Here is a 20,881-nt window from a genome sequence, read left to right as displayed (position 1 = left end):
GGTTGTTGCCCATGTACAAGGTATCAAACTTCAGTACTGCTTTTATACCTTCTTGCCGATTCTGTTTCGCAAAATTCCATAAAAGGCTTCTTTTATCCCTCACCACGCGTGAAAAATCTTCGGAAATGCTGTAGTTCGTGCCCTTTAACTTGCGTGCATTATTTAACACTTGTTGGCGTTCTTTGAAAGAGGAAAACTTCACTATAATTGGGCGTGCTTTATCTGCTCGATAGGTTCCTATCCTGTGAGCGCGCTCAATTCCAACATCATTAAGTTCCACTTTCGTGCGGCACAGGTTTGAGACAAGTTCACTTGATTTAGTTGCGTTTTCGCCAGTATCACTATCTTGAAAACCATAAAAAAGTAGATTATCCCGCGTTTGACGATTCTCAATATCGTCAATTTTTGAACGAAAAGTCGACAATGTTGCCTGATTCTGACGCAGCTGTGCCTCAACGTTAGCCAGTGAAGAACGAATATCATCCACTCCTGCGATTGTTTCTTCTAATGACACAATACGTGCCTTTAGTTCTTCTATTTCAGCAGAGAACTTGTTCTCCATTGTTGACAGCTTTTTCAATATTGTGTTTTGGCCTTCAAGTATTCGTTCAAACTGTGCAGTATTGGGCCCTGGGTTCGGCTCTATATCGCCTCCACACAGCAGAAAAATCAGTAAATAGAAAGCGGAACGTCTCCAAAAAACAAACTGACGTCGTACGAGCACCCTGCGCGACTTCAAAGAAACACGCTGCTTTGAACGCAAGAAAAACAGAGTTTGGGGTGGAACCGGCAAAGCAATGCATACATTAATCGAAGAATAGTGCTTGTGACTAATCTGTGAAAGCAGTAAACAATACATAAGGGTTGGTGCCATGTCGCCGGTTCCACGCCCCGCCGTAGTAGTGCCGCTTCGAGGCTTTTGTAGCTGAAGGATACCGCCAGCGTTTCCCAGGGCACGCAGTTGCCATTCGTGAAGTGGGAAGAAGTCAGATTCAGCGAGCGCCGGGCACGTCTGTTGGTACCAGAGCCACGTAAAAGGAAGTCCATCGCAGTTCACTTCCAGTTGGGCTTCGCCGCCTACGTACGCTGATGCCGAAGTGCAGCGTGACACAAAAACGTCCATGAGGCCAATCTGTGAAAGCAGTAAACAATACATAAGGGTTGGTGCCATGTCGCCGGTTCCACGCCGGTTAGTGGTTAAAAAATTGAAACAGTTAGAGCTGCAGTCAAGTAGAACTAAAAAATCATCGACGCATCTAAAAACTTTCAGAATCATAAAATCTGGAAGCCGACCGCTTATGTTCTTGTCTAGTTCAGCTAAGAATATATCGCTAAGAATGGGAGCTATACACGATCCGGTGCAAATTCTCTCCTTCTGTATAAAAGGCTGCCCTTCCCACTGAATGAAAGTAGACTGAAGATAAAAGCTAAGAAGTCCTAAGAAATCGCCATTCGACATCCCGGTGGCGTTCGCGAAAGCAACGTTTCCAAAGGCGTCAATAGAACTCTGAACACTGCAGAGCAGTCCTGAATGAGGTAAAGAATAAAACAGGTCTGTTATGTCTACAGAGAAGGCCTTAATATTCTTATGGGTTGAGGACCTGAAATAATTGAGTACCACATCAGAGTTCTTTACAAGAAACGGTTCCTGAATTGGCAACATGTTCAGCATTTTTTGAAGATACAATGCTATACATTTTTGCCAGGTGCCGTTTTCAGACAAATTGGCTCGAAAAGGTGCGTCCATCTTGTGTGTCTTTACACTGAAGAACACATCAAGACAATCAAGCTTGCTCGCACCTATCTCTTTTATAACACCATCTAAACGCAGGCGTTTACAAAGCTTCTTGGCTTTCGCTTTCACTTTTGACACGCACAGATCCCTACGTGGGATAAACACTTTCTTTACTGCATCTAAGGCTTTTTTGTTGAAGGCCTCATGAGACAACACCGCGAAACCGCCCTCCTTATCTGCAGGTAATACACACAGCTTGTTGTCCTTTAAGGCAGACCAGGCCTCTCTGATAAGCGCACGTGCAAAAAGAAACACCAGAAACCGTTTGCTGAATGTGTAGAAGCAGTTGTTTACAACCTTCCTTTAAAATGTGGGAAAAACTATGTGGGGCAAAGCGGAAGGTGCCTCAACGAGCGTTTAAAGGAACACCGGTATAATGTAGCAGAAAATCGGGGTGGGTTCCTTGACGCCCACTGCAAGCATTGCAGCTACACTGTCGCCGGGCTGGATGATGGTGACCACTCGACGTGTGCTCCAGCGTACAGAGACTGCTCCATTGTGGGAAAAGCCCGAGGTAGGATAACTCGCGAAATTAGAGAAGCAGAAATGATTGATAGGCTTGGCGATAACTGTGTGTCTAAACCATCAATAGCCCTTTCCCGCAAAGAGTTATCGTACCTACGCAATAGTGTGTAAGGATTTTTTTTGCAAACAGCGCATGTATGATGTACGCGAAAAAGTTGTATATATGTATGGGTCCCTTGCTCGAAATAAAGATTGTTGCAAGTTAGCGCCTGTGTGTTTCACGTCTCACTTTCGTCCTTGTCTTTTTAACGCGCTATAAACCTCACGATCCATATACCTCCGCAGGCATCCGTTCTGGCACCTGTATCTTGTTCCGTTGCCTCCGACTCTACCGTACTCTTCACGCTTTAGACTGCTTTCGTTCACCGCCACCTCTCAACTGAAGGCGCTGCTTAGCCTTCAATCTGGTGCTACTCACCTTCCTATACACAACCACTTCCCATTCTCGATTGCGTTGCTTCGCGGTGAATCTCACGGCACTGTGGAGCCTTACGACACCATTACCACGTCGGAACTTCCTGTTGGATCGTCAGAGGTCAACACCCTCTACTGTAGTCCCGCACCTGCCGCATCGCCTGAAGACGTTTTCAGCCACGTCATCGACAACGCCTTAAGCCCCACGCAACGCCATGACCTTCTCCGTCTCCTCGAGAAATTTCGCCCTGCTTTTGACAGTCATAGCACTTCTCTGGGCCGAACTACGACTGTACGTCACCGTATTGACACCGGCTCTCACTCACCGCTACGGCAGCGACCCTACCGCGTCTCGTCGACAGAACGACGCGTCATTGATGAGCAAGTAGGTGACATGCTAAAGCGTGGTGTCATTGAACCGTCCGACAGCCCATGGGCATCGCCAGTTGTTTTAGTTAAAAAGAAGGATGGCTCTATCCGCTTTTGCGTGGATTACCGCCGCCTAAAGAAAATAACCCGAAAGGGTGTTTATCCATTGCCGCGGATCGACGACGCCCTCGACAGCTTACAAGGTGCAGAGTTCTTTTCCTCCCTCGATCTGCGCTCTGGTTATTGGCAGGTGCCTATGGCTGCAGAAGATAAGCCTAAAACTGCTTTCATCACACCAGATGGCTTATACGAATTTCGTGTAATGCCATGCATTCGGACTTTGCAACGCGCCCGCGACTTTTGAGCGGATGATGGACACTATTCTTCGAGGCCTCAAATGGAACACGTGCTTGTGTTATTTGGATGATGTAGTAGTGTTCGCACCAGATTTTCCTACTCATCTTCATCGCTTGAAGCAGGTTTTAAGCTGTCTCAGTGACGCTGGCCTCCAACTAAATCTGAAGAAATGTCACTTTGGGGCACACAAGCTGACAATTCTCGGACATGTCGTGTCGAAGGACGGAGTTCTCCCTGATGCCGCTAAGCTCCGTGCTGTTAAAGAATTCCCGAGGCCAACGTCTCTAAAGACTTGCGCAGTTTCATTGGCCTCTGCTCGTACTTCCGCCGCTTTATTCGAAATTTCGCTTCGATTATGGCACCTCTGAGAGAGCTTCTTCGGGGAGACCCCAATCTTTCCGCGTGGTCCCCGACTTGAGATGATGCCTTCGCAACGCTACGTCGCCTGCTCACAACACCACCGATACTGCGCCATTTCGATCCAACTGCTCCCACGGAAATCCACACGGATGCTAGCGGTGTTGGTCTTGGCGCTGTGCTCGCCCAGCGAAAGCCCGGCTGCCAAGAATATGTGGTTGCTTACGCGAGCCGCACTCCGACGAAAGCTGAAGCGAACTATTCCGTCACGGAAAAAGAATGTCTCGCGATCATCTGGGCCATCACAAAATTTCGCCCATACCTGTACGGCCGGTCCTTCGATGTCGTTTCCCATCACCACGGACTTTGCTGGTTGTCGTCTCTCAAGGATCCCTGCGACCGCCTAGCCCGGTGGGCACTGAGGCTCCAAGAGTACGATATCCGGGTTGTCGACCGCTCAGGCAAGAAGCACGCCGATGCCGATGCTCTTTCGCGCTCGCCTGTCCACTGTCCACGCCGACGTTGTCAGTGTGTCCGTCCTAGACGACCCACTTCCATTCACTTCTGTCGACATGGCTTTGGAGCAGCGCAAGGACTCCTGGATTTCATCTTTGATAGATTACATCTCCAATTCACCTACACGCCCACCATCCCGAGCGTTACGCCAACAAGCTTCGCACTTCGCCATCCGCGACGGAATTGTCTACCGCCGTAACTACAGTTCCGACGGCCGCAAATGGCTGCTTGTAATACCTCGGCAGCTCCGCACTGATGTATGCGCCGCTTTCCACGCCGACCCTCAGTGCGCAACGCTGGTCTCTTCAAGACCTACACCAGACTACGTCATAGGTTTTATTGGCGTGGTGTGTACACATTTGTGCAAAAGTACATTCGCTCTTGCACAGAATGTCAACGCCGGAAGCCTGATCATTGCCGCCCTTCTGGACCAATGCAACCTTTGCCGTGCTTTTCGCGACCCTGTGACCGGGTTGGGATAGACCTCTACGGGCCTCTGCCATACACAGCTGCTGGCAATCGCTGGGTCATTGTAGCTGTAGACCAGCTCAAGCGGTATGCAGAAACGTCCGCTCTGCTAGCCGCGACGGCTCGTGACGTTGCCTCCTCCCTCCTTCAACGCTTTGTACTACGTCACGGCGCTCCCCGCGAACTCCTGAGCGACCGCGACCGCGTCTTTCTCGCCGATGTCATTCAAGAACTTCTCGCTGAATGCCGCATTATTCATCGCTGTACCACCGCATATCACCCGCAAACAAACGGATTGACAGAACGCTTTAACTGAACTCTTGGCGACATGCTTTCGATGTATGTCGCCTCCAACCACTCCAACTGGGACCTCATCCTTCCCTATGTCACGTACGCCTACAATACGGCCCCCCAGTCAACGACGGGTTTTTCTCCCTTCTTTCTTCTATATGGCCGCGAACCATCATTTCCCATTGACACTATTCTTCCTTACCGTCCCGACTTATCAGAGGGTACACCTGCTTCCGAAGCCGCCCGGTATGCAGAAGATTGTCGGCAACTAGCTCGCTCCCTTACAACGCAAGAACAAGCCCTACAGAAATTTCGTCATGACGACGGGCGCCCCCACCACCAGTTTTCGCCTGACGCTCTCGTTTGGTTGTGGGTGCCTCCTACTTCGACACCAGGTGTCTCCTCCAAGTTTGTATCCCGATACCATGGGCCCTACCGGGTTCTACAGTAAACTTCTCCGGTGAACTACGTCATCGAACCTCTGACGCCCCCTACGGACCTGCGTCGCCGAGGCTGCGAAACTGTGCACGTAGATCGGCTCAAGCCGTATCACGAGCCCTTCGTCCTCACGACGCCTTAGGCCTCCTGTGCGGCTCCGTCTTCAGCGAGGGTGGAAGTTGTAAGGAAGAAGTGCGCCGTGCAGAGCTCCGTCTTCAGCGAGGGTGGAAGTTGTAAGGAAGAAGTGCGCCGTGCAGAGCTCCGCAGCCGGATCGCCAATGCTACTGAAGTGGGGCTCGGGCTAGACGCTGTTCCTGGTGTGACTGGCTAAGCCTACGCTGTTGCGTCTTCTTGTCCGCGTCCATCGTGCCGTCCACAGCCGTGTCGGTCTTCTTTGTCATAGCTGCAAAAAAAAAAGAAGTAATTACATGACAAATATACAGACGAGGGTCCCAAAGTGAAAGAACTGTAGTGGGACCCTCGGTTAATAATAACAACATTGATGGTGATATCAATAGTCAGCAAATTAGCGTATTATAAACAACATGTACAGATCAAATACATCATTAGGCATGTCATTTACAATCAAACACGAAAAAGCACGTTATAAAAGAAAGTCGGAAGAAAGCATGGATGAAATACAAGGAATGACATGTGAGATAAAAGTCAAAGGTACACCGCCAGATCGTAGTTAAGTTATCGCAGGAAATGATGCTTAAGGTGATTTTTAAAAATTGCAAGAGAAGTACAGGATTTTATGGTTGATGGTAATTCATTCCAAAGAGAAATTGCAACGAAGGAAGATGTTTTTTTTTTTGCTGTAATTGGTATGAACCATAGGTAACAAGAAATTGTTGTTAGCCGCAAATCTGGTCATATTTTTATTCTGCAAGAGGTCAGTTGCAATGAACGGAAACGTAAGGTTATTATGAAGCAACTTGTGGAGTAAGACGAGTATGTTAAACTGGAACAAATTATTAATAGGCAAGATATTATACGCGCGAAGTAACAAAGAGGCATTGGATTGCGTGGAGCTAGATGTGATAATGCGTATTGACTGATTTTGGATATGTTGAATTGATGATAAGTGACAAGCGTACGTGTTGCCCCATGAAACAATGCCGTAATTAATGTGACTATGAATGAACGCATAATACAACGCTAGCAGAGCCTCACGAGAAAAAAAAAGGGCGAGCTTTGATTAATGCACGTATACCAAACGCAGTCTTGTGCTTGAGGTGTTGGAAGTGAGAGCGAAATGTGAGGTTAGGGTCAAGATGTATGCCAAGAAAAGTGACGTCGGTGCTAATGGAAATTGAATGAATTCCAAGCTTTACTTCAGGAATAGAAGTTAAGGCCCTTTGAGCACTCTTGAATAACATAAATTTAGTTTTTAAAGGATTAAGAACTAAGTAATTGTTGCTACACCATTTTATAATGGTACTTAATGCAATATTTAACTTAGAAGTAAGAGTAGTAACAGATTTGTCAGATGAAGATATGGTTGTGTCATCTGCTTATAAAATGCAATGAACGTAGTTGGTGGAGTTAAGAGAATGCGGAAGATCATTAATATATAAAAGGAAAAGCAAAGGGCCCAGAACTGATCCCTATGGTACACCTTGCTTAACACATTTTGTTACTCAGAAAGTATTTGCTGCATGTACTGTGTATGGCCGGTCAAGTAAATAATTTTTGAAGAATGTTAGCGCAGGACCGGTTATACCATAAGAGTCAAGTTTATTAAACAGGACTTGATGGTTAACCGTGTCATAAGCTTTACTGAAGTCTAAAAATACAGATCCGACTAAGTTTCCCGAATCAATACATTTTCTTTATGTAGTCAGTTAGAGATAGAACAGCTAGATTCGTGGAACTTCCTGGGCGGAAAACAAATTGATTGTTCTTTAGCAATTTATACTTTGTTAAGTAGTTAATAAGACGTTTAACAAATAATTTCTCAATGAGTTTACTAAGGCAGGAAAGAATTGCATTCGGTTGGTAATTATTAACTGTGTGTTTGTCGCCTTTTTTAAAAACAGGAATAATCTTGGCATTTTCTTAAAAATGAAGGGAATGCACCTTCTTTGAACATAAGGTTGATAATATTACAGAGCGTGTCGCAAACTAAATGCGCAACCAGTTTTAAATGCCTGACACAAATATTGTCTAAGCCAGGCCCTGTATTTTTTAAGGTTAGCAATCGTGGAGCACACTTCATTTGGTGTAGCTGGTAACAAGAAGAATGATTGTGTCGTACGGCTCAAAGTATTATGCAACTGCGCATGTATGTTGTTATTAGTGTAAACAGAAGAAAAGTAGTCCGAAAAAGCATTAGCAATTTCGTTGGGCTCAGAAAGAGTGAGACCATTGTAATTTATTTTGGTTATAGAGGCATCAACAGACGATTTATTAAGAAAAGAGTTCAATAACTGCCATTGCTTTTTGGGGTTATCCTTATTCTGATCAAATTTATTTTCGTAGTACTTTTCTTACGCCTGTTTAAGTAAAATATTCAGTAATTTACAGTACCAACTATAGCGCCTAGCTAGTCTAGTATTAAAGGGCTGACGTTTAGTTTTCTTGTACATGTTTTCCTTCTTTCTTAAACTTTCTAGAAGACCGTCCGTCATCCATGGGCTGCGCGGATATTTATACTTTTTCCCCCATTTTACAGTGCGTGTGTTAGTCGAAACGGCCAATAAACATAAAGTGCAGAACTTCTTTAGTGCTTTTCGGGATCAGACATAGAATTAATTGGCGAGCAATCAGTTTCACTGATGGCTTCAATAAAGGTATCTGCACTAAATACGGAAGTAAAGTAGCTATTATCGTTCTCATGTATTTCATTGTTAAATGTAAGAAAAACAGGAAAATGATCGGTTATGTCAGTATTAATAACCCCGGAGCAAGGCGGTGGTGATATGTTAGATAACACGTGATCAATAAGCGTACTGCTCCCACGAAAGGCTACCCTAGTTGGGCAGTCAATGAGTGATTAAAAACCGAATCCAGCAAAACTATCTGTGTAAGTTGCGTACGAGGTAGCTTCAGTGTCAAGTAAGTTAATATTAATATCACCTACAATCACCACATCCTTATTTTCAAAAGCTAGCTGGGACAATACTGCATCAAGAGAAAGCAAGAAATCGTTAAGGGAAGATGACGGTGAGCGATAAATGCAACCAAGGATCAAGTTCTTATTGTTATTAAGGAATGACCGGCCGACTTCTATCCACACTGACTCACAATGATTCACGTTAACTGCCAGATCAAATCTGCGAGCGTAGGTGACAGCTTGTGAAACAAAAATGGCGGCGCCACCATGACTGTTAGTTGGACGATGACAATACTCGGGTTGATAAGATGGAAAACCGCTCATGTTGTTGTCGGAATCAGAAAGCCAAGTCTCCGATATGCAGATAAAAGTGAAGACATGGTGAAGTGAGGCAATGAAGTTATTAATTCCATCTATGTTCTTACGAAGGCTACGAGCATTGAAGTAAATGAGTGATCGTTTATTTGCGGTAAGACAAGATTTTACGTCAACGGGGTAGAGCAAGGCCATGGAAAAAAGGGGAAAAATGAAAAAATATATTTACAGTGAATAGCGTGAGGATTCAAAGGTCGGACTCAGTGAAAATGCGATCATCAGTTTTGCGGGCTTTTATCTGGCAGTTTTCTGTCCATAAGTATTTCCACTAATTTCTTTTTTGAGTGCCAGCGCCTTCGAGAACATCTTGTTGTTATCAATGGTCAAGTGGTCATTTACATAGACAGGCGTGCTAGTGCCACCTGTGAAACCAATGTGGTCAGTGCGAAGCCTAGCTCTTCTTGCCTTCCTGGTGAACTCGTTTTTCTTATCGCGTGAGCAGAAGCGAGCAATGATGCTCTTCTCATTTGACACTCTTCTCATTTCTCTTGTCATTTATCTGTGTCCTTTGTGCTTATAGCACAAGCACTTTCATGCCAGTTGCCGCTCTTCACCCCTCTCCTCGGATACACTAAATAAGGTGACTCACGCAGACGGGCGCCCGTGCTGACGCAAAAGTGACCAAGCACAGCGCAGCTTCCAACCGGAGCTCGACCAGGGAGTCACCCAAGCTGACGCCCACAGTCCGGAAGATTGGTCGAAGGTGTGCAAATTTTCCTTCTCAGGGGGATTTTCAGTGCGTCAAGTAAAAAGGCTGTACTGAGTATTCACGGCAGTACAGCTGAAACGCTAGTCATGCATGCTCTCTGCACTCGTGCTCTGTGGGAAAAAAATAAAGTATCGTGGCATCGTAGATGGGCAAGCTCCCTCGTAATACCAATCTAAGAGACTAAGTGAGACCCACCCACGAGGAAATCCTCGGCTGCCTTGTGGATGTCAGAGTGAGTCGCAGGAAATGTGAACTGGTGCATGAGCAAGCCTGCATCACATACTATTGTTACGAGCCACGGAACAAGCCGATCGAGTTAGCACGTCACTCCTCGGTTTTTAATCCTTGAGGTTTGCGGTCGAGCGTTCTAACCATGGCCGCTTTCGGAAGTGCAGACGTAGCCTTTAGTGAGCTGTAGTCTCCTGGCGCTCTCATTTTAGTGTTTAGCGCATAAATTTCAAGAACAACGGAGAGAAAAGGAGACGTACATAAACGGTGAACACTAGAAGAGATATCGTGCCAACAAGGCCGTAGCTTGACGCTTGCAAACTCCTGATAGTATTCGCAGAAAGTTCACCATGTACCACAACTACGAATGCACGTGCCAACCGATGACTGACAAGCGCAACTGCTTGAACGCTTCCTTTCTCGAACGTCTCGGCAACCCCTTAAGAAAAATTAAATATGGGCCATGTCTCATCCATATCTTCTTTAAACATAGCCATATATGAACATATTATGCCTTCATGGTTGTATTGCGCTTGGTGTTACGCTGACAAACATAAGGAACAAGACGTGGATGTACGTGGCACAAACTAGCAACTTGTTTATTACTGCTAAAGAACACGCCTATATACAAAGTGATGTGGCCCGGGGGGCGGGGGGGGGGGAGGTAGATATAACAAGAAATGACAAGGTAACGACATGTGATGATGCAGTGGGCCGGAAAACATCGTTCACTTTCACCCGTTCGCCCTGGGAAACTCGACTTCAGCTTCGATAAACGTGATGGATGAAGTGCTTGCGCACTTCTTTTTCTTTTGCTATCGCAAGTGCTTCCCACATTTCTCGCTCCGTTTTTGTTTTTGATTTGCCAAAAACGTGCCATCACAATCACACAATGACCTTATTGAAGTATCAATTACACGCTCGTCGAGATGCTGTCGATGTACTATCGGCCAAAAAAGTAAACAGACCACGGCTTAGGTGGCCGGAGCGGCTGCAGGGCCACACCGGGGCGCTGCTATCTCGCTCCGCGTAGCTCCGCGCTCTGACGACGAGAGTGCCCCGGGTGACGCCAGACTTCGCCGTCACTATCACTCGGGGCCTCATCATGCTTGATAAATTTCTAGGGCACCGTTCGGATGCTCTGCTGCTGGCGGTCGCGATGAAGCGGACCGTGCATCGCCAGTAGTCCAGCACATGGCGATGTCGCGCAGTAGCGGGCGGCCGCAGGGCATCAAACCACGGCACTGAAAGGGAATGAAGACCCATTCTGATTGTTGTATTGCTGATATTCACCTTGTCTTTCATATTAGCGCGTGTCGCCGACGTCCACCACCGCTCGATTTTAGGCAACATCGCGCAAGTAGCCGCAACGGTGGCTTCGGCGACGCGCGCTCTTTCACGTCGGCGTGATAGAGAGCGGGAAGCGCTGCACGGACGTCCGAAGCTATAGCGGTGGCGCTCTCGATGCCAAGGCGAGTAAGCCAAGTCATCGCGGTCGGCGGCAACTTTTCATCGCACTGAAGACCCCTTCAAGCCATGGAATGCTTCCGTTAATAAACTCTCACGACTGACTAGTTATTCCGATTCGTCGTCCCAATTATCTCTTCCTGGCCGTACTTTTGTAAAGTTTCATAACGGCCTACGCACTGTAGTAACTAATTAAAGCAGTTTTCAGAGGCGTCGCTGATGTAGATATTAAACGCACTGCTGGAGACAATGCCGGGCGGAGACAATTTGCACAGAAAAGCCGTGCCATCAGTAAAGCTTGGCGCTTGTAACTTATCACGCCGGCGTGAAAGAGCGCGCATCACCGTAGCCGTCATTGTGGCTACTTGCGTTATGTTGCCTAAAATTGAGCAGCGGTGGACGCCGGCGACATCCACTAATATGGAGGATAAGGTGAATATAAGCAAAACAACAATCACGATGGGTTTCGTTCCTTCTCAGTGCCGCGGTTTGATGCCCTGCTGCCATCTGTTACTGTGCGACAGCGCCATGTTCTAGAATATCGGCAATACACAGTCTCCTTCGTCGCAACCGTCAGCACCAGAGCAGCCGAACGGCGCACTAGAAATTTATCAAGCATGATAAGGCCCGGCGTGAGAATGAGGGCGAAGTCTGGCGTCACCCGGGGCACTCTCGTTGTCAGCGCGCGGAGCGAGATAGCAGCGCCCCGGTGTGGCCCCGCAGCCGCTCTGGCCACCTAAGCCGTGGTCCGTTTATTTTTTTGGCCGACAGTACATTTCCGCTTCCCACTGGTATAGTAACGTGGCCCTGTCTTTGGTGACATTCGCGTGCAATTGCTCACTCTACACCGCTTGTTATTCATCACGTTTTCTTCTCTTTCTTTCTCTCTCTCTCTCTCTCTCCTTTTTTTTTTTTTTTTTTTTGTCGACAGGAGCATTCTGTATTTCCTCTGAATATACTTTCGCCTTCGGATGCGACCGCTGAGGATATTTTAGATGCTCGCGGTAATGTGTCCTGACTGATCACAGAAGCGTACTCGCTCTTACCCACTTATCCGTTTAACAGAAGGACCAAACATTTTTATGTGGCAGCCACACCTGGTTCGCCTTCTCATCAACCGAACCGGCTGTTCTTATCACTTGACCTAGTTGCGTCCCGTACCTACCTCCGTGTTGTGAGCCTGGGGCCATACTATACTTACTTGACCGTCAGGCCGACTTCAAATCAATGCGCTACATGGCTTCCTTGTGTTTCTGTTGCTCAGCACCTCTCTATCGCCGACTATACGTTTATATGTTGCAAAAAATAAACAGACATCCAACTTTCAAGCGCACAAAGGGATACGCGCTATAGGGCCCAATAACGCTCACGAGGGTTGCAATGTGGGCTTGTTGGTAATGGCAGTACACCGTACACCCCCAGTAAGGCGTCTGTTCTTCCTTTTTTGTTCGCTTTATCACCGGTGTCCATCACTCTAGTGTAACTTAGAGATTGCCGGTTGTTTTACTCATGCGTCGTTCTTCCAGAAACCTCTCGCCCGAGCAGTAACGACTTTTTCAGTATAGTGAAGCACGATAATATTGACACGTGTACTTATCTTTATCAGGCGACCACGTTTCGCCACCTAACAAATGTTATCGCACAGCGCGGGACGCGCCTGCATGTATCCAAAGTTTCTGGAAAGTTATCGATGCTTCTATCCGCTGTCTGTTGTCACCGAACCTTGTGTTATCTGATTTAATCGCCTGACGCGAATGGTGTATAACTTTGTGGAAGGCACGCGGGTCCCAATGATTAGTGTGGAACGTTCGACGACTGCTGTATAAAAGCCGACGCGCTTGACCCGCTGATCAGATTTTCGACGATCGCCGACCGTGTTCGCCGCTATCGTTGTGCTATAAGTGTAGCCTGCTTTTTGTGGGCACAGGTTCGCCCGATAACAGTTAGTTTTGTCTTTCACAGTATTGCTACTGTGTTCTTCAACGTCACCACCACGTGGAAATATACAGCTCATACGCAATAACATTGTCAGACATTATAAAAATATCCCAAAATTAATATAAATATAATGTGATTTGAAAGCATAACGTTGGCAGCCTGCGAAAAACTGATTTTAGCTCGCCGGCTATAATGCTATACCTAATGGCTTAAAAGAGCTATCACTTCGCTCAAATTTGCTGCCTGAATTCCAACATGCATTAAATCCTCAGAATAGCAGTACTTTGTGCCCCAGCTTCAACGCCAGGCTTTCATGTGTAACGTTGGCGATGTTACAGTTGTTCACAGTGTAGTGAAGAGGACGACGAAGAGGACGGCTCTTGTATCGGCTGTCCGCGCGATCGATCTAGCTCTGCGCTTAGAAATTGCGTTCCTCGGTTCTGGCTTCTCCTGCTTTGGGGGCTCAGGTCAAGTATCAAGTGGTATTTTCTTTGCTCAGCTTGTAATTTCACATTACCTTTTTATTATTTTTTTTCTGATCTGTTTTAGTGTTAGCCTTGCTTGATGTCTGTAGCGTCACCTGCATACGGGACTTCCCCGTGGTCAGCCTCGGTAGCTCATCGGGAGCTGCCGCTTGAGTTTTTTCTTCGCAGTGGAGCCGGCACTGTTCCTGTAACCATGGTGCCGACCGACGGCGGTACGATCAATATGAAAAACCTCAAAACGATTCAGAGTGAATTGCAGAAGGCCTCACCCCACTTCCGACAGATCACAGAGGTCCGTCAGTTCGGCAAAGGGGCTATACTATGCTGCTCGCCAGACCACACCTGTGTCAAAGAACTGCTGAATTGTTCCACATTCGCTTCCCATCCGGTGAGCTGCTTCGTACCACCACATCTCGCACGCTCTAGAGGCATTGTACGAAGGGTGAACGTCACTTTAACCTCTGAAAAGATTTTAGAAATGTTCTCGGTGGCTGGAGTCATCTCCGTTTACCGGTGCAGTCGAGTGATTGACAATAAGAAGATCCCAACAGAGTCAGTCATAGTTACATGTGCTGGGACGATGCGGCCAACAGAAATTAAGGTCTGGCCCCCAATTTACAAGGTAGAAGCTCTAGCTCCACGCATTCTACAATGTAACAAATGTTGGGGATTCGGTCACAGCGTCAGGGCCTGCAGATCTGCACCCCGCTGCCGTGCTTCTGGAGACAGCCATAGCTTTAGTGATTGTTCCTCCAAAGAAGAGAAATGTTGTCTCTGTGGTGGTGGTCATCCCGCCAACTACTCGAATTGTCCTACAAGATCACAGGAAATGGAAATTATAGATGTAATTGAAAGGAGACGTTGTTCACGCCGTGATGCTCTTGTTGAGGTTCAGGGGAGGTCTAAGGGATATGCAGGAGTGACAGCCCGCCAGCGAATGGTTGCAGACTCAGCCCTTTCCGATTCTATTGTGACAGCGGTCGAAAAGGCGGTGTCAAAAGCTATTGAACGATTAACATCTAACCTGTCGCAGACTCTAGCTAAAGTGATGACATCACAAATTATTGAGCTTTTCAGTCCTTTAGCGAGTTCTAATGCTAGCTCGCAGATTATTACACAGACCCTAAGATCGAATTAACAACTAATGGATCCTTTATCAGTTATTGTACAAGATGCAGACAATTCGAGACCGTTGACCTCTCGGTGAGCGCATATTTCCCCCCTCATCTTTTAAGACATTCAATACATACAAGCATTTGTCTCGCAAACCAGATTTATTTCAAGGGAACTTTCCACGTCTCAATAATTTCTCTCGTCGTATACGAGTGCTGATTGCCGTGTTATAGTTTGTTAACGAAGCTTCCCCTCAAGTCTAAATATTTTAAGGCAGTTTTCCTAGACTATAAAGCCGCTCGAGTTCACGCTGCTCCTCTGGCGGCCATTTTTTCCAAGAAATTATGCCTTCCAACCACTCAGAATGCCGGTGACAACTTCACGTTTGATCAATTCTGGATATTGTAAATAGTAAACAGCTACTTTTGCTTACATGATCGGCCATGACATTGAAATTGCTGATACAACGGAAAGCATTGCACCGGATGCACGTATATAGAGCTGTGTATGTTGAGTGAGATAAGAGCTGCACTATAGGCATCGCAGGCAGTTTTAATTGGAGGCAAACTTGGCAAGTGCGCCTCGAATGATAAATTGTTTTGTCTAAACCGAGACAGCGCGAATTGGTAGGCTGCATGAAAGAGAGACATTCTTATTGAATGACAGGAAGTTATTCGGCATATATCTGGCGATCACTCAGGAAATGGTTGTTGTGGAACGACGAGTCAGTTCTGATGTACGTCGCTATAAAAACGCGCGAGATAGTGTCGAGCAGCCTATATTGGCTTTTGTGTGTGTATATATATATATCAATTCTAAATATTGTAAGGCAGTTTGTCGTGTGCGTATCATGGACACGCATGCTTATATCGCCTTCCGTTTCCCTACCACGGTTGCGCTTTAAAACCAACAGCGCGCGCATGCGATCCCATAGATGAGATGAATACATATATATAGAAAAGTATCAGTCATAGCTCTCGTAGTATAGCCTTCTGAGCCGTTTCCCTCTTTTTTTCTTTTCTTTTTTTTTTTGAAAGAAGTCCTATTAGGGTTATTATAATTACACGAAGGTATTTCGCCCTCGCCAGCAGCAGTACTTGAGATAGCTTTTCCGGCGGCTAGCTTCCCACGCTATGCGTGCCGCCCTCGCACCTGTTTAAGCTTTTTTCTAGACGCTAGAGCTATACAATGTCCGCGCAACCTTGAGCGATCGGAAAGCGCGTTTTCCACCCTTGGCCGGCGGAGAGGGGAGACTTCGTTCCGGCCGCGAAGCTCTCTACATCTCAGTAAGGTGCCTGGTGGTGGTCTCGTGCTGACGCTGCCCTCTCGGTGAGCGCATATTTCCCCCCTCATCTTTTAAGACATTCAATACATACAAGCATTTGTCTCGCAAACCAGATTTATTTCAAGGGAATTTTCCACGTCTCAATAATTTCTCTCGTCGTATACGAGTGCTGATTGCCGTGTTATAGTTTGTTAACGAAGCTTCCCCTCAAGTCTAAATATTTTAAGGCAGTTTTCCTAGACTATAAAGCCGCTCGAGTTCACGCTGCTCCTCTGGCGGCCATTTTTTCCAAGAAATTATGCCTTCCAACCACTCAGAATGCCGGTGATAACTTCACGTTTGATCAATTCTGGATATTGTAAATAGTAAACAGCTACTTTTGCTTACATGATCGGCCATGACATTGAAATTGCTGATACAACGGAAAGCATTGCACCGGATGCACGTATATAGAGCTGTGTATGTTGAGTGAGATAAGAGCTGCACTATAGGCATCGCAGGCAGTTTTAATTGGAGGCAAACTTGGCAAGTGCGCCTCGAATGATAAATTGTTTTGTCTAAACCGAGACAGCGCGAATTGGTAGGCTGCATGAAAGAGAGACATTCTTATTGAATGACAGGAAGTTATTCGGCATATATCTGGCGATCACTCAGGAAATGGTTGTTGTGGAACGACGAGTCAGTTCTGATGTACGTCGCTATAAAAACGCGCGAGATAGTGTCGAGCAGCCTATATTGGCTTTTGTGTGTGTATATATATATATCAATTCTAAATATTGTAAGGCAGTTTGTCGTGTGCGTATCATGGACACGCATGCTTATATCGCCTTCCGTTTCCCTACCACGGTTGCGCTTTAAAACCAACAGCGCGCGCATGCGATCCCATAGATGAGATGAATACATATATATAGAAAAGTATCAGTCATAGCTCTCGTAGTATAGCCTTCTGAGCCGTTTCCCTCTTTTTTGCTTTTCTTTTTTTTTTTGAAAGAAGTCCTATTAGGGTTATTATAATTACACGAAGGTATTTCGCCCTCGCCAGCAGCAGTACTTGAGATAGCTTTTCCGGCGGCTAGCTTCCCACGCTATGCGTGCCGCCCTCGCACCTGTTTAAGCTTTTTTCTAGACGCTAGAGCTATACAATGTCCGCGCAACCTTGAGCGATCGGAGAGCGCGTTTTCCACCCTTGGCCGGCGGAGAGGGGAGACTTCGTTCCGGCCGCGAAGCTCTCTACATCTCAGTAAGGTGCCTGGTGGTGGTCTCGTGCTGACGCTGCCCTCTCGGTGAGCGCATATTTCCCCCCTCATCTTTTAAGAGATTCAATACATACAAGCATTTGTCTCGCAAACCAGATTTATTTCAAGGGAATTTTCCACGTCTCAATAATTTCTCTCGTCGTATACGAGTGCTGATTGCCGTGTTATAGTTTGTTAACGAAGCTTCCCCTCAAGTCTAAATATTTTAAGGCAGTTTTCCTAGACTATAAAGCCGCTCGAGTTCACGCTGCTCCTCTGGCGGCCATTTTTTCAAGAAATTATGCCTTCCAACCACTCAGAATGCCGGTGACAACTTCACGTTTGATCAATTCTGGATATTGTAAATAGTAAACAGCTACTTTTGCTTACATGATCGGCCATGACATTGAAATTGCTGATACAACGGAAAGCATTGCACCGGATGCACGTATATAGAGCTGTGTATGTTGAGTGAGATAAGAGCTGCACTATAGGCATCGCAGGCAGTTTTAATTGGAGGCAAACTTGGCAAGTGCGCCTCGAATGATAAATTGTTTTGTCTAAACCGAGACAGCGCGAATTGGTAGGCTGCATGAAAGAGAGACATTCTTATTGAATGACAGGAAGTTATTCGGCATATATCTGGCGATCACTCAGGAAATGGTTGTTGTGGAACGACGAGTCAGTTCTGATGTACGTCGCTATAAAAACGCGCGAGATAGTGTCGAGCAGCCTATATTGGCTTTTGTGTGTGTATATATATATATCAATTCTAAATATTGTAAGGCAGTTTGTCGTGTGCGTATCATGGACACGCATGCTTATATCGCCTTCCGTTTCCCTACCACGGTTGCGCTTTAAAACCAACAGCGCGCGCATGCGATCCCATAGATGAGATGAATACATATATATAGAAAAGTATCAGTCATAGCTCTCGTAGTATAGCCTTCTGAGCCGTTTCCCTCTTTTTTTCTTTTCTTTTTTTTTTTGAAAGAAGTCCTATTAGGGTTATTATAATTACACGAAGGTATTTCGCCCTCGCCAGCAGCAGTACTTGAGATAGCTTTTCCGGCGGCTAGCTTCCCACGCTATGCGTGCCGCCCTCGCACCTGTTTAAGCTTTTTTCTAGACGCTAGAGCTATACAATGTCCGCGCAACCTTGAGCGATCGGAAAGCGCGTTTTCCACCCTTGGCCGGCGGAGAGGGGAGACTTCGTTCCGGCCGCGAAGCTCTCTACATCTCAGTAAGGTGCCTGGTGGTGGTCTCGTGCTGACGCTGCCCTCTCGGTGAGCGCATATTTCCCCCCTCATCTTTTAAGACATTCAATACATACAAGCATTTGTCTCGCAAACCAGATTTATTTCAAGGGAATTTTCCACGTCTCAATAATTTCTCTCGTCGTATACGAGTGCTGATTGCCGTGTTATAGTTTGTTAACGAAGCTTCCCCTCAAGTCTAAATATTTTAAGGCAGTTTTCCTAGACTATAAAGCCGCTCGAGTTCACGCTGCTCCTCTGGCGGCCATTTTTTCCAAGAAATTATGCCTTCCAACCACTCAGAATGCCGGTGACAACTTCACGTTTGATCAATTCTGGATATTGTAAATAGTAAACAGCTACTTTTGCTTACATGATCGGCCATGACATTGAAATTGCTGATACAACGGAAAGCATTGCACCGGATGCACGTATATAGAGCTGTGTATGTTGAGTGAGATAAGAGCTGCACTATAGGCATCGCAGGCAGTTTTAATTGGAGGCAAACTTGGCAAGTGCGCCTCGAATGATAAATTGTTTTGTCTAAACCGAGACAGCGCGAATTGGTAGGCTGCATGAAAGAGAGACATTCTTATTGAATGACAGGAAGTTATTCGGCATATATCTGGCGATCACTCAGGAAATGGTTGTTGTGGAACGACGAGTCAGTTCTGATGTACGTCGCTATAAAAACGCGCGAGATAGTGTCGAGCAGCCTATATTGGCTTTTGTGTGTGTATATATATATATCAATTCTAAATATTGTAAGGCAGTTTGTCGTGTGCGTATCATGGACACGCATGCTTATATCGCCTTCCGTTTCCCTACCACGGTTGCGCTTTAAGACGAACAGCGCGCGCATGCGATCCCATAGATGAGATGAATACATATATATAGAAAAGTATCAGTCATAGCTCTCGTAGTATAGCCTTCTGAGCCGTTTCCCTCTTTTCTTCTTTTCTTTTTTTTTTGAAAGAAGTCCTATTAGGGTTATTATAATTACACGAAGGTATTTCGCCCTCGCCAGCAGCAGTACTTGAGATAGCTTTTCCGGCGGCTAGCTTCCCACGCTATGCGTGCCGCCCTCGCACCTGTTTAAGCTTTTTTCTAGACGCTAGAGCTATACAATGTCCGCGCAACCTTGAGCGATCGGAGAGCGCGTTTTCCACCCTTGGCCGGCGGAGAGGGGAGACTTCGTTCCGGCCGCGAAGCTCTCTACATCTCAGTAAGGTGCCTGGTGGTGGTCTCGTGCTGACGCTGCCCTCTCGGTGAGCGCATATTTCCCCCCTCATCTTTTAAGAGATTCAATACATACAAGCATTTGTCTCGCAAACCAGATTTATTTCAAGGGAATTTTCCACGTCTCAATAATTTCTCTCGTCGTATACGAGTGCTGATTGCCGTGTTATAGTTTGTTAACGAAGCTTCCCCTCAAGTCTAAATATTTTAAGGCAGTTTTCCTAGACTATAAAGCCGCTCGAGTTCACGCTGCTCCTCTGGCGGCCATTTTTTCAAGAAATTATGCCTTCCAACCACTCAGAATGCCGGTGACAACTTCACGTTTGATCAATTCTGGATATTGTAAATAGTAAACAGCTACTTTTGCTTACATGATCGGCCATGACATTGAAATTGCTGATACAACGGAAAGCATTGCACCGGATGCACGTATATAGAGCTGTGTATGTTGAGTGAGATAAGAGCTGCACTATAGGCATCGCAGGCAGTTTTAATTGGAGGCAAACTTGGCAAGTGCGCCTCGAATGATAAATTGTTTTGTCTAAACCGAGACAGCGCGAATTGGTAGGCTGCATGAAAGAGAGACATTCTTATTGAATGACAGGAAGTTATTCGGCATATATCTGGCGATCACTCAGGAAATGGTTGTTGTGGAACGACGAGTCAGTTCTGATGTACGTCGCTATAAAAACGCGCGAGATAGTGTCGAGCAGCCTATATTGGCTTTTGTGTGTGTATATATATATATCAATTCTAAATATTGTAAGGCAGTTTGTCGTGTGCGTATCATGGACACGCATGCTTATATCGCCTTCCGTTTCCCTACCACGGTTGCGCTTTAAAACCAACAGCGCGCGCATGCGATCCCATAGATGAGATGAATACATATATATAGAAAAGTATCAGTCATAGCTCTCGTAGTATAGCCTTCTGAGCCGTTTCCCTCTTTTTTTCTTTTCTTTT

The 20,881-nt window shown here is 46.2% G+C and overlaps 1 protein-coding gene across 1 annotated transcript in view; it reads left to right on the top strand.

Annotated features, from left to right (window-relative positions):
* The window catches only part of LOC142575075 (kinesin-like protein KIF12), a 769,060-nt gene that overhangs the window by 662,537 nt on the left and 85,642 nt on the right, over positions 1-20,881 (top strand). The window contains exon 14 of the mRNA XM_075684038.1: positions 9,557-9,666. Coding sequence (XP_075540153.1) covers positions 9,557-9,666 — 110 coding nt within the window. The remainder of the gene's footprint in view (positions 1-9,556; positions 9,667-20,881) is intronic.

Source organism: Dermacentor variabilis, chromosome 3, assembly GCF_050947875.1.
Source record: "Dermacentor variabilis isolate Ectoservices chromosome 3, ASM5094787v1, whole genome shotgun sequence".
NCBI classification, from domain to species: domain Eukaryota; kingdom Metazoa; phylum Arthropoda; class Arachnida; order Ixodida; family Ixodidae; genus Dermacentor; species Dermacentor variabilis.
Note: the sequence above shows the minus strand (reverse complement) of the source record. Positions and strands in the feature narration are given on the sequence as shown.